Raw genomic sequence first — 13,022 nt, 5'->3', positions numbered from 1 at the left:
AAAAACAAACATCTAAATTCCGTTGCTCAAGCCCTGTAACTCCCAAACGCTGATTCAATTCTAATTTTTCATCAAAAAATTGCGTTGTTACGTGGTTTGTTGCATATATTTTTTTTAACTTTAAGGTCTTTTAAATGTTTTTTTTTTTACTGTAACGACACCTAACAAAACTTCGAAATACATTCGAATTTAAAAAAAAGAACTCCATACTGTTTCAGGACAAAATCAGTGAAAAATATACAACAGTACTCTAAGAGACAGTTCTGATCCTTTTTTTCAATCGCAACGGTTGTGGATAATTTTTCTGGATCGCGTTGGTCAGAAATCGGATACATCTCATTGGTCTGCAAAGTTCTTTGTCTGCAAATTCTGTCAATTTGGTCGCATCAGTTTAGAAATAGCAAACTTCGGTCGTGAAGGTCTGATCATTAAACAACAACTTCGGCGCTCGATAAAACCACAACTCGATGTTCAATGAAAAGTGATTGCTGTTCATCAAAATACAATATTTTATTTCGGATTTAGAGGCTGAAAAAGTAAATTAAACGTTGAGAGTTGGGTCAAAAATTGAGCACTATCTTTTATATTAAACATTTTTCGATGAACTTCATAGAGTCTTACGTTCAGGGCGAGTTTTGACATCAAGAGGTCAGCTTGTGAGGCATAACTTGATACACTTTGCCTCAGTAAAAAGTATGTCGCTGCCAGTGTCATCACTTTGCCTTTTTTCAATCAGGCATTTATAACCAGAAACGTTTTAATCATGTATGCAGAAGGTACGCAACTTTTCTTAGTTGCTCGCGTGAACAGATCTAGAATTGGTGTTTCGAAGATCAAAGGACGCTGAAATAAAAAGGTTGCGGTTTATTTCTTATTGTTTTCATTTTAAGTAGTTGTGCCACAAACACTGTGGCGATTAATTGGGACAGGTGCGCCACCGTTTCAGGAAGGAAGAAGCGAGAAATATTGAAAAATAAACAACCAGTTTAAACAGTTTTGTACGAAAATAACACGAATTAAATCCAACTTCAATCTTTTACATTCGAGTTTAGACGTAACTTTGCACTGTGAAAAATGAAAACTACATGAATCGGAACTGAGGTGTAGGTTTGAAAACTGAAATCCATGTAAATTATATTTCTTCACTTGGTGTCTTGGCATGTCACAAAATTGCCTTAATTATTTTCAGTCTCCTTTTTAGTACCATTACTCCAAATAAATGGTCTAAATAAATCATTAAACAATAACACAAGAAATGTTGTGACAAAGTGAATCAAAATATGTCAGGCTGAAATTATCTTCTTTTTTTGTACCCGGAAGTTGCCCATAACATGAATTTGATCAAAATGTGAAGTTGACAACAACAAACTCAATTCGCTGTTTGAACTACAAAGAGTAGTTTTTTTCATAATTTAAGTCTCTGATTTTTTGGTGATTGCGTTCTCTCCATTAGTCTATAATTTTTTGCGCCAGTTTTTGCGTCTATAATTGTTGAGCTTTTTTAAAGTTATTTTTCTGGTTATTCTTTAAAATAAACTATCAGCCCACATCAATTTAATTCTTCCAGATTCAATGTACCTAAAATCTGATGCCCTACCTTTTCACACCCCTCCCCCTTTCCCCAACATTTCACCCCACCAATTTCCCCCTTACTTTTTACACAAGAACTTCTAACCACACTAAAATTTTAACCTTTGAAGTATTTTACCAAGCTTAAATCCGATACTTAACTCTAAAAAGCCTATGAGAGTCTTATCAGTTTAATCCTCAAGCTAGGTGAGCGAAAAATGAAGAAGATTTCAGTTTTCAATACATCGGTCATTTCGCGACTGCTTCTGAGTAAAAACCGGACTAGGACTAAACTTTTCGAAAAAAAGGTGACTTTTACCCAAAGGCGGATTTAGGGGAAGGGTATGTATAGTGGACGCTTCTTCTCAGGGTTTCGACCCCTCGCCGACCAAACTTCTATTCGGCCTCATTCATCATTCAGCGCCAATATATACTATTTTTGAAGAAAAGTGAGATTTTTTGGTCAAAATATTCCAAAAAGTGCCCAAAAACGGAAATTTTGACTTTGCCTGCCGCGCAGCAATTTTTGTCGAAACAGTTTCTTTATCGTGTTATGGGAGCGCTCAAAAATCAACCCACTCGGCCTAAAAAAGGCCGATAAGTTTTTATATATATATATTTTTTGAATTCAACCCCACCACTTACTTCACTTACTAAAAGTGAGTGGCGTAGCGGGAGTTCGGGATAGGGTGGTAAAAATGCTTGCATGCTTAAATTTTTTGCTGTTGAGTTTTAGTTAACTCATGGTCACAATGCTCCAATTTGTTACTCCACTTTGATACTTTTGTTTCTAGTTTTAGTTGCTTCTTAGTGACTAAGTTTTTTGCCTTAATTTGATTTAGAATTAGAAGTAATCCGTTTCAAAAAAAAAGATTTCACAGATAAAATTTAATAATTCACGGTCACAATGCTCCAATTTGTTACTCCACTTTGATACTTTTGTTTCTAGTTTTAGTTGCTTCTTAGTGACTAAGTTTTTTGCCTTAATTTGATTTAGAATTAGAAGTAATCCGTTTCAAAAAAAAAGATTTCACAGATAAAATTTAATAATTCACGGTCACAATGCTCCAATTTGTTACTCCACTTTGATACTTTTGTTTCTAGTTTTAGTTGCTTCTTAGTGACTAAGTTTTTTGCCTTAATTTGATTTAGAATTAGAAGTAATCCGTTTCAAAAAAAAAGATTTCACAGATAAAATTTAATAATTCACGGTCACAATGCTCCAATTTGTTACTCCACTTTGATACTTTTGTTTCTAGTTTTAGTTGCTTCTTAGTGACTAAGTTTTTTGCCTTAATTTGATTTAGAATTAGAAGTAATCCGTTTCAAAAAAAAAGATTTCACAGATAAAATTTAATAATTCACGGTCACAATGCTCTATTTTTGCTGATGCTGTTTTTTATGTTCAATATTGTTATTACCCCCATTTACTGAACGCGATCAAGAAATTACTCAACTACTCAAAAAAAAATCAATGCCCCACTACATATTTGGCAAGTTACACAGTCACATAAGTATGGCCGGGTTCTTGACCAGAGCGAATTCAAAACAGCATGCGAGTCATTTGACGTTACACCCAAAGCTTTTTAAATAACCATAATCGTCTTTTCAACTCAAGACTTGAATATCGCGCGCCAAAAACCTTTTCTTATTTTGGCTTTTTTGTCAAAATATCGCGTGCAGCGTAAACAAAATTGGCAAAAACCGGGTCTTTTTAGTGATTTGGAAGAGCTCGGAAAATCAATTTTATCGACCGATAAAAAAAACGGTCGACAAACTCCTCGAATTTGTTTTTGGAACTCCGCTCCTCCCTTGCGAAAACTTTAGATCTGCCACTGTTTATCACTAAAAATTAATCAAAAATCAATTAACTTAATCAACCTGACCAAATCTTAACTCTGAAGCAATTCCTTTAATCATGATAACTGCTGCTTTCAACTTCAATGTTTTTAGCTTCAATGTTTTCAACTTCAACTTAGTAAAACGAGCTTAGAAGCAATAAAAGCAATTTCACTAATCCCACATCAAAACCCGGCATATTTTGAATGTCCAACAGGATCAATTCTCAAGTAAAATGCTCAACAAAAACATAGGAAAGACAATCAGACTGCTCGTATCAGGGCGAAGCCCTGAATGTTCCGACTGCCTTTTAAGGTTTATGGAGCAGCAGTAATAACATTAAAAAATTAAATGAAATAAAATAAAATGAAAATATTATTTTTCTAAAATTTGAAATTTTTTATGAAAATCATCCCCCCACACGCCATTTAAAGTACAAAAAGAGAGAATTCGTTCCTTGTAACAAATCAATTATGGCAAATAAGCTTCGTTCAACCAATTTGGAACGATTTATAAGACGGAACAAGACTGCTCGTATCAGGGCGAAGCCCTGAATGTTCCGACTGCCTTTTAAGATTTATGGAGCAGTAATAACATTTAAAAATTCAATGAAATAAATCAAAATGAAAAAAAAAATTCTGAAATTTGAATTTTTTATGAAAATCATCCCCCCACACGCCATATAAAGTACAAAGGGATAGATTTCGCTCCTTGTAACAAACCAATTATGGCAAATAAGCTTCTTTTGACCAATTCGGGACGATTTCTTTGATGGATTAACTCTCCGTTTACGCGTTAATAGCGCAAAATATATCGCGCGTTAATTGTCCCAAATTGGCCAAAATGGCAATATGTAAACCCCCATAACTTTACGAAAAACAATCACATGTGAAATACCTTTTCACATTTGAGCTCAGGAGAACAATACCTTTCGAATGATATAAAAAAATTCCGTCAAAAATGGCTAGTTAAAAAGTCGAAATTTGTCTGAAGAAAAAAAAAACCCACCCGAGCACAAATATTCCGTTACTTTCGTATCGAAAGTCGGAACAATAAATCTCCGCTTATGCGTAATAGCGCGAATTATATCGCGCGTTAATTGTCCCAAATTGGTCAAAATGCCCAAATTGGCAACCTTTAAACCCTCATAACTTTACGAAAAGGGATCACAAGTGAAATTTCTTTTCAAATTCAGGCTCAGGACAACAATACGTTTTGAACGATATAAAAAAATTCCGTCAAAAACGGCTAGTTAAAAAGTCGAAATTTGTCTGAAGAAAAAAAAACCCTCCCCGAGCACAAATATTCCGTTACTTTTGTATCGAAAGTCGGAACAAAAAGTCGCCTTACCCAATACAACTGCTCGCGTTTTTATCTCAGTGAACCATTATTTTGTTAAACTAGTCATTAGAACAGTTCGCATTGGCTTTGAAAAAGTTTCCCTCCTAGTTTTTCTGAGAAATGTGAAAAAATCACAAAACGCGTTATGTTTCGCCCCGAGTTATGGAATTACAATTGGTATCGAAGGACGGCTTTTTGGTTTTCGATTTTTCTTTTGTGGTTCGCATCTGATCATCTGAGTTTTAATCGAAAACTCCCACAAAGATATTCTGAACGCATATGATGGAACCAACCACGACCCAAAATTTTTGTATTTTGACGATGAAGTTCAAAACATCATGTGAATATGAGAGAAAATCCTGAGCCCAATTTTTTTCGGGATTCATTAGAATTTTTTAAATTTGATACCTGTATAAAACACATTAAAAATTTTTAACTCAAAAGTAGAGTTTTATTTGTGGGAATCAAATTTTATATCCGTCTTCTTTGCATCTTCCGAGAGACGCATATAATGCAATACAACTGCTCGCATTCAAATTTTTTGTCGATCAACTTAACCCAGATCAATATTCTTCATGAAAGGACGCTAGTTATGAGATAGAGAAACAAAAATTTATCAAAAAATATATCTAGTAGGTGAGTGGCTCTATATCATCGTTCCTTTTGCTTTTGACATTTTTGGCCAGTAGCTAACCTAATTAGCTGATGACTGTTTTCAAGTTCTCCGGTCTTGGTTATTTTTTTTTTTGAAATTTTCAGACATTAACTAATTTAATTAGGTAATCGGGCTTCCCAAGGTTATTGATTTAATTAATAATAGCTTTGAAGTCAACATAAATTTTTTTTGAGTGGTGTGATTATTGGTGCGATTAATTAAAACTGGCTGCCGTTTTCTACTTTTTCTGTTGCCTCTGTCCTGAAGATAGCAGCAAAGTCAATATGTCAGGTTTTAAGTTATTTCATATGAAACAAACTGATAAATCGATAAACTTTTGATCACAATTTCCTAGTTTAGCCATTTTCTCGACTTTTTGCTCCGACTTTTGAAGATAACGGAATATTTATGCTCGGTGTGGTTTTTGTTCCGACTTTCGTAACGAGAGTAACGGAATATTTGGGCTCGGGGTCGTTTTTTTTTTCAGACAAATTTAGTTTTTTTAACTACCCTTTTTTACCGAATTTTTCAATTTTATTCAAAATGTATTGTTGTCCTGAGCTTAAATTTGAAATTATATTTCACCTGTGATCATTTTTCGTAAAACTATGAGGGTTTAAAGATTGCCATTTTGGCCAATTTGGGACAATTAACGCGCAATATAATTCGCGCTATTAACGCGTAAGCGAGATTTAATCCGTCTTATAAATCGTTCCAAATTGGTTGAACGAAGCTTATTTGCCATAATTGATTTGTTGCGAGGAACGAAATCTATCGTTTTGTAATTTATATGGCGTGTGGGGAGATGATTTTCACTAAAAATGTCAAATTTTAAATGTACATAATTTCTGTACATAAAAGCCACACAGAAACTAAAAGAAATTTAAAATCTTCAAAACTAATTGATCAAATTAAAAAATTGCTAATATTTATTAGTGCAATGCCCTTAAAATTCTAATTATGTCCTATTTTTGCTTCGAATTTTAAATGAATTTTCAAAATAAAAGAAGTTTTCTTCTGAGTGAGTAAATCTTCACTAACGAACAATGTAAAGTACAATTGATATGATAGATTTCGAAGCTTCTAAAAAAGTTTGACCGTTTAGAGGGCCGTTCGGAGGGCTGGATTGATTTACAACTGAATTTGAAACACAGTACAAGGTTGATTTATACCACCCGAAACTAGAAGAATTTTAAAGTAAAGTTGCTTTTTCTCCAATCATGATGACATAAACATTTAAGAGTGAAAGAAATTGCTTTAAGTTATTACAGAATTCTTTAACGCATATTTTGCAAAACTCGGGCCCAAATGTACCGCAAAAACGCACCACTTATGGCTTTTTACTCAATCAAAAGTAATGACAAAACTACCGGATCAATTGCTGACATTCCTATCTCAAAAGGGGCTTCTTAAGTAAATCAACAATTTATTTTGAGTTTAAACTCCAAAAAAAGCTCGAAAAAATTTTTTAAATGTTTTTAAATTAAAAAAAAAAACAAGTATTCTGCTTTATGTAGTTTACATGAAATTTTTTGGCTATTGAAATTTTTTTCAAAACTTTTTGAAAAATGAGAAGATTACACATTTCCTAAACCTTGCCGGATGACATAGGAGGATCCGTTTTGAAAAAGTTTTGTCACCAAAAAACCAAAAGTTTTGTAATTTTTGATTAGCTAAAACAACCAAAACTAAAACAACTAATCTGCTAAATTTTTTAGCAAGTGTTTTTTCATCATTTTTTGTTACACTGAACTCATAATGACCAAAACACGTCCTAATAATTTGATTCATTGCATTTTTGTATTTGAGCTCAGGTAATCATTATCCTACAGAATTCTGCTTACAAATGCTTGTAAATTGAAAGTTTGTCGGCATATTAGTGTTGTTGCAGATTCCGCAACGATTGAAGAAAACTGATGTAAGCGCAAAGAGGATTCCGAATTTTTATGCAGATACCGTTCTTAGTTTGCGGAATCCGCTTTTAGTTTGAATCTTGTCCTCTTAAATTTCTCCAACCAGTAGATTTAGGGGGTTCGATAGATGGTCTCCTCTGGTTTTATTGTTCCACTGAGAGTAACGGAATTCTTGTGCTCGGGGCGCACGATATGATACGCGTTTTTAACGCGTATGCGGAGATTTAAGCCGTCTTAGAAATCGTTCCAAATTGTTTGAAAGAAGCTTATTTGCCATAATCGAAGTTTTACAAGGAGCAAAAACTATACTTTTGTACTTCATATGGCGTGTGGGGTTTTGGTTTTTATAAAAAATCTCAAACGTTAGAAAACAAATTTATCATTTTATTTTATTACATTTAATTTTTTTTCAGTGTTTTTACTGCTCCATAAATCTTAAAAGGCAATAGAAACATACAAGACTTCGCCGTGATACGAGCAGTCTTGTTTTACGTTTTTTTTGGTCGACCGTCCTTGAAATTCATCAAAAAAGGTTTTTGGGAGTATATAACACTGCATTAGATTTGAGCGCGTGGATTTGAGCGCACGGATCTGAGCCTAAACAGCACTTAAAACAGTTTTTCTGGGAAGGTAACAGACATTGTTTTATCCTTAAGCTACCCAAAACCAACAATGAAAGCAGAAAATTATCATTGAGAAGCCAAACTGTGCACTGGATAGGTACATAATTTGGTGTCTGTAGGTCACTGGACGCCAGAGACAAGTCCTTTAACTTTTTCCAAAATGTGAGTGAATTCGACTTCGAAAACTTCAGCGAATTCTGCTTACAAATGCTTGTAAATTGAAAGTTTGTCGGCATATTAGTGTTGTTGCAGATTCTGCAACGATTGAAGAAAACTAATGTAAGCGCAAGGAGGATTCCGCAATTTTATGCAGATACCGTTCTTAGTTTGCAGAATCCATTTTTAGTTTATGGATTCCGCTTACAATTTGCGGTTTCATTATGCAGATACCGTTCTTAGTTTGCGGAATCCGTTTTTAGTTTAAGGATTCCGCTTACAATTTGGCCTCGCAATGATTGGCTTGAAAAACAGATAAAATTTTTTACTTACCACCGACGATGCAACCAGTTTGCCAAACTAGCGGGAGAACACAGGTGATAATAACGCAGCTTGTATAAAAACCAAGCTCAGAAGAGTTGGATGAGTTCGAAATTTTGCTGGAGTATTTTCTTTCAGGTTTAAACTCCATGATTCTATGCAGGCTCATAAAAAGTTACCATGAAATCAAGAATGATATATAATGAAAACAAGAATAAAAGGAACGTTGAAGCAATTTAATAATCAATTATTACGTTGAACTTCAAAAATCGAATTCGACATTTTAATTATTTTTGTTTGCAAAAGTTTAGAAGTTTCTAGCCTTATTTTGGGTTTTTGTTTATCTTTTCCGTCTATTCGTTTCAATCTGAAGTCGAATTCATTCAGTGAATTAATGGGGTAAATTTTATTTATATCACAAAATTCGGTTAAAAGACCATATGGCATAAAATCAAGAGTTAGGTCTGGAATAGGTTGTTTAGACTTTGGCAACCGCCGTTAAAAGAACTTATTCCAATTTTCTGGAGCGGTATAGACTTCAACTTTGAGACGCACCTCGATTATAACTGATTTAACTGTTGTTTTTGAAATCCTGAAATCCTGGTCCGGAAACATTTGGCAGTCATGCTGAGAGCATATTGGAAGCATTATGCTTCAAAATACTCGCAAAGGTAATTCAAATCTAGATCAGAGAACTTTGGCTATAATAAAGAAACCTAGCTTGAAAGGATCGACACTTATGTGATTAAAGTGTCCTGTTCATTTACACGCAAATCAGATAAGAAGCAAAATGGATGAAAGCTATCTGCATATTGGGATCTTGAACGAAAAATATTAATATTTATAAACATAATGATGCGTCAGTGGTTTAAAAGGAAGTAATAAACGAATCAATTGATTTTTGGTTTCTCTTATTTTTCAGATGTGTGATTTTTCATTCTTTTTCCTCTGTTGATTTTTTTACAGTTTCCAAATTCCGTATTTATTATAACATAACTTATTTATTTTCATCCAACTGAGTTTATACGTGCTCGGAAATGTATTGTGTGCTACCATTGGCTCTTAATAGGCCCTCTAACTGAATAAAATATTTTAAAAACTGAGCATTATGAAAACAATAAATACGGAAATTAGGTGCATGTAAAACTGGATGCCCCGCAGATTTTCAACATGCTCCAATTGAATTCGACATGATTAATAATTGATATCAAAATGGATAGTTATGTTCTTAATTCTAATTTGGTTTTAACTGAATTATTTAATCATTCAAAATTCAAAATCCAAAGTTCTAGACGTCGAGTCAAGTTCCGTCGCGACATTTATTTTCTTATTTTCTGAAATAGGCATAAATATATTACAAAACTGCTCATTTTTCAGTGCAAAATCTTGAATTTTCCGATTACCCTTTTACGGTTTTGACGTTTTTCTGCTAAGAAATGAACACATTACAAATATTAACAGGATAGCCGGTTAGTGTGCAAGTAGCACAGAACATTCCGATCAAAAAAAATACAAAAAAAATTATTCAAAATGGTGGCGTTTTTTTCTGCATGTTGTCATAAAAAATTTTTCAGGAAAAAATAGACATTAGGCATATATCAGAGTCATCAAAATATATCAGAGGCATATTTTTGCAGAAATGTTTTAAGTTTTCAAGTTTTTGATTCCCAAAAATGTGCTAAAAACTCCAAAAACTACCTTTATTTGAGTAAAACTAAGTTTTCACGGCTTAAATTATGCTTAAGTTTGCTATTGCAAGCCTACACAATCACCTTATTAGCTCGAAATTAGACCAAAAATCAAAAATTCAAATCGATTTTTCTCCACTGTGAAAAATTTTCCTTACGACTGGAAGGGCTTCAATATGATATATCACTCTACCCCGTCCAATCATTATTTGTGGTACCTGGTATCCTTATTTATCCCATTTTGACAATTGGGAATTTTTACACAACTATAGTTTTGCAAAAAGTGACAACAAATTAAACGTCAATTTGGTTTTAAGCTCAAGACATCAATAGTTTTCAGACAAAAAAATCAACCGGAAATTGTAAGTTAAACAGTCGAAAATTAACTGAAAAAAAACCACCCGAAGCAAAAACATTCCGTCTTGTTTTCCGAAAATTGTAACAATCATCTTTAATTGGTTCAATTGGAGTATTTCTGTTCCATTTTTTAACAAAATGACAGATTTTAGGTTTTCAGGGTGGATTTTTCTCAGCAATGAACTTTTAACAAAATCATGTATACTATCTGAAGGATGTCGATGACTTGATCCATAACTAAAAAACTCATCCTTGATTTTTTGATAAATGTTTGGAGGTTTTAAACTGGCCATTTGAGATAATTAGTGCGCTTTAATCGTCAGTCATCTGTAAGGCCCTAACGCAAGTTGCAATATAAAACGGCTCAAAAAAAAATTGCTGTTTGTATCAAAACAAGCTTATTGATAAAAATGAAATGTTTGTAGATAGTAGAATCAGATCTTTTAATACATTTCGATCAGATCAGATCACTGACTACTCTGTCGGGAGAAAACGTCTCATTGTTTTTCAACCAAAAAAAAATCATATGCCTAATAAACAGGTCAGAAGATTCATAGCTCGCCCTAAAATCGTCTTTCGTTCCACGAAAGCAAAGGAAGTTCGTGCTAAGGGTTATGTTTTTCTAGAAGTATTTGAAATGAATGGGGTACGGAATTTCCGATTCAGCCGAAATGGTAGAATTAACGAGCGATTTGATTCTTCTTAAGCGCAAACTGTGAATGAAACAAATATTTTCCAATAAATTTGAGGCAAGCAGTTTGGTCTCAAGGTTATCAGGCAGAAATTACTTTATATTGTACATTCCATAGCAGGGGGATAAAATTGAGAAAAAAATCAGAGTTTTGAAAACCTGGCCTGTTTCGAGTCAGAAAACTTCGCTAGGTACCTGGAGTTGCATCTAATCAATTGTGATTTATATTTTCTCTCTATTGTAATATGTATCCATTCTTACGACCGACTTTGTAAGGTTTCTAATCCTGGTCAGATGTCAGTTTTGATGATTTTTGGCCGGAAAATTGAAAAACGAAACCAACATCAAAGCACTGCAGTTAGGTTTTGTAAGTGAACAAAAATAATAAAGAAAAAAGGTCTTTTAAAATAGAGACTTAGAGCAAATTGAAAAAAGTAGGCTTTTGAAAGTATTTTTTCGGCATAACAATTCTCAATTATAATACAAAAGAATTGCTGAGGAACAAAAAAATTAAATGGGAGGTGCACGCTAATACAAAAATCACTTCAAAGCAAACTTTTATTACAAAAGTTCTTTCGAGATCTGCTTTTAATTAATTACTAAATAAAAATCAGCGATGGTAAATAATTAAATTTTTTGAATGCGCTGAGCTTCTTTAAAATAGAAATTAAAAACTCAAAACTTCGCATCTTTTGTTTCAGAATTGCTCTTGCTTTTAAAAGTAAACGTAGGTTGATAATGAGGTGGGTCTAGGTTTTTTCATGGAATACTTTCTGTTCCTTTACACAGCCTTGATATCAGCAAAACTACCCTAGTGAATCAAGGGAGATTATGTTGCCAGAATATTTTAAAGAGGATGCATCTCTTTAAGATATCTTGCAAGATTCTTCCAAGATCTTGCAAGATAACTTCCTTTAAAGATAACCTTATTGCAAGCAAAATGTTTAAAGATATGATTTTTTGTGAACAAAAAATCAACTTTGCACAAGAAGACAAGTAGACACGAAGACTACAAGAAGACAAGAAGACAATTAGCAACAAGTAGAAACATTTAAATATTTGAACAAACAACACAAATAATCGCATAATCAGATGATCATAAAAATTTATCGGTTTTATGTGAGCACAAAATACAAAACATCTCAAGCTAAATGACTCTATTCATTTTGACAAATTTTTGACGAAAAGAACAAAAATTGAAATTTAACGGATTGAATTGCAAAAATAGATGAAAAATTCGAATAAAATTTTAATTTAAAAAGCAAAATCTTAATTTGAAATGCATAAGTTATAATGACAACCTGAAAGTTTTTTTTTTCATTACAAAAAATGACAAATGAGCAGATAACTGAACATTTTTATATTTGTCTAAGCAAAATAGTTTTTCGAAGTTAAATTCAGAAGAGCTATTTATGGCCATATTCAAATTGGATATCAATAGTTTTTTTTCTGGCGCTCGGAAGATTTTTTTGTGAAAAATTTTCATAATTGGCCATATTGCAAGATATTGCAAGAATCTTGCAAGATTCTTCCAAGATAACCTCACTTTTGCAAGATTTTGTAAGATAACCTCCATCTTGCAAAAACCTGCAAGTTAACCTCATTTGCAAGAATCTTGCGAGATCTTACAAAATAACCCTCCTTGATCGACTAGGTTAGTGATATACTAGATTGCAATGTCTAAACTTTGGTCGAAGTATTATTTCGAAGTATTCGGAAAGATATCTATAACTAAAAAAGAATTGTTCTCTAAAAAATCAAGATAGGTAAAAAAAGGTTTTATAATGATATGGCAGAATTTATGAAAGACAAAGACGCGGGCAATTTATCTGGTTGCTGTAAGTTTACGAGTTCCAGATTAGTTTGAAC

At 33.1% G+C, this 13,022-nt stretch overlaps 1 protein-coding gene across 1 annotated transcript in view; it reads right to left on the bottom strand.

The window, feature by feature from the left end:
• Positions 1–9,437, bottom strand: part of LOC134856101 (acetylcholine receptor non-alpha chain-like) — a 41,514-nt gene extending 32,077 nt beyond the window's left edge. The window contains exon 1 of the mRNA XM_063872469.1: positions 8,430–9,437. Coding sequence (XP_063728539.1) covers positions 8,430–8,586 — 157 coding nt within the window. The 5' untranslated portion in view covers positions 8,587–9,437. The remainder of the gene's footprint in view (positions 1–8,429) is intronic.
• Positions 9,438–13,022: the final 3,585 nt, after the last annotated feature.

This window comes from Symsagittifera roscoffensis, chromosome 1 (assembly GCF_963678635.1).
Source record: "Symsagittifera roscoffensis chromosome 1, txSymRosc1.1, whole genome shotgun sequence".
Lineage (NCBI taxonomy): Eukaryota > Metazoa > Xenacoelomorpha > Acoela > Convolutidae > Symsagittifera > Symsagittifera roscoffensis.
Note: the sequence above shows the minus strand (reverse complement) of the source record. Positions and strands in the feature narration are given on the sequence as shown.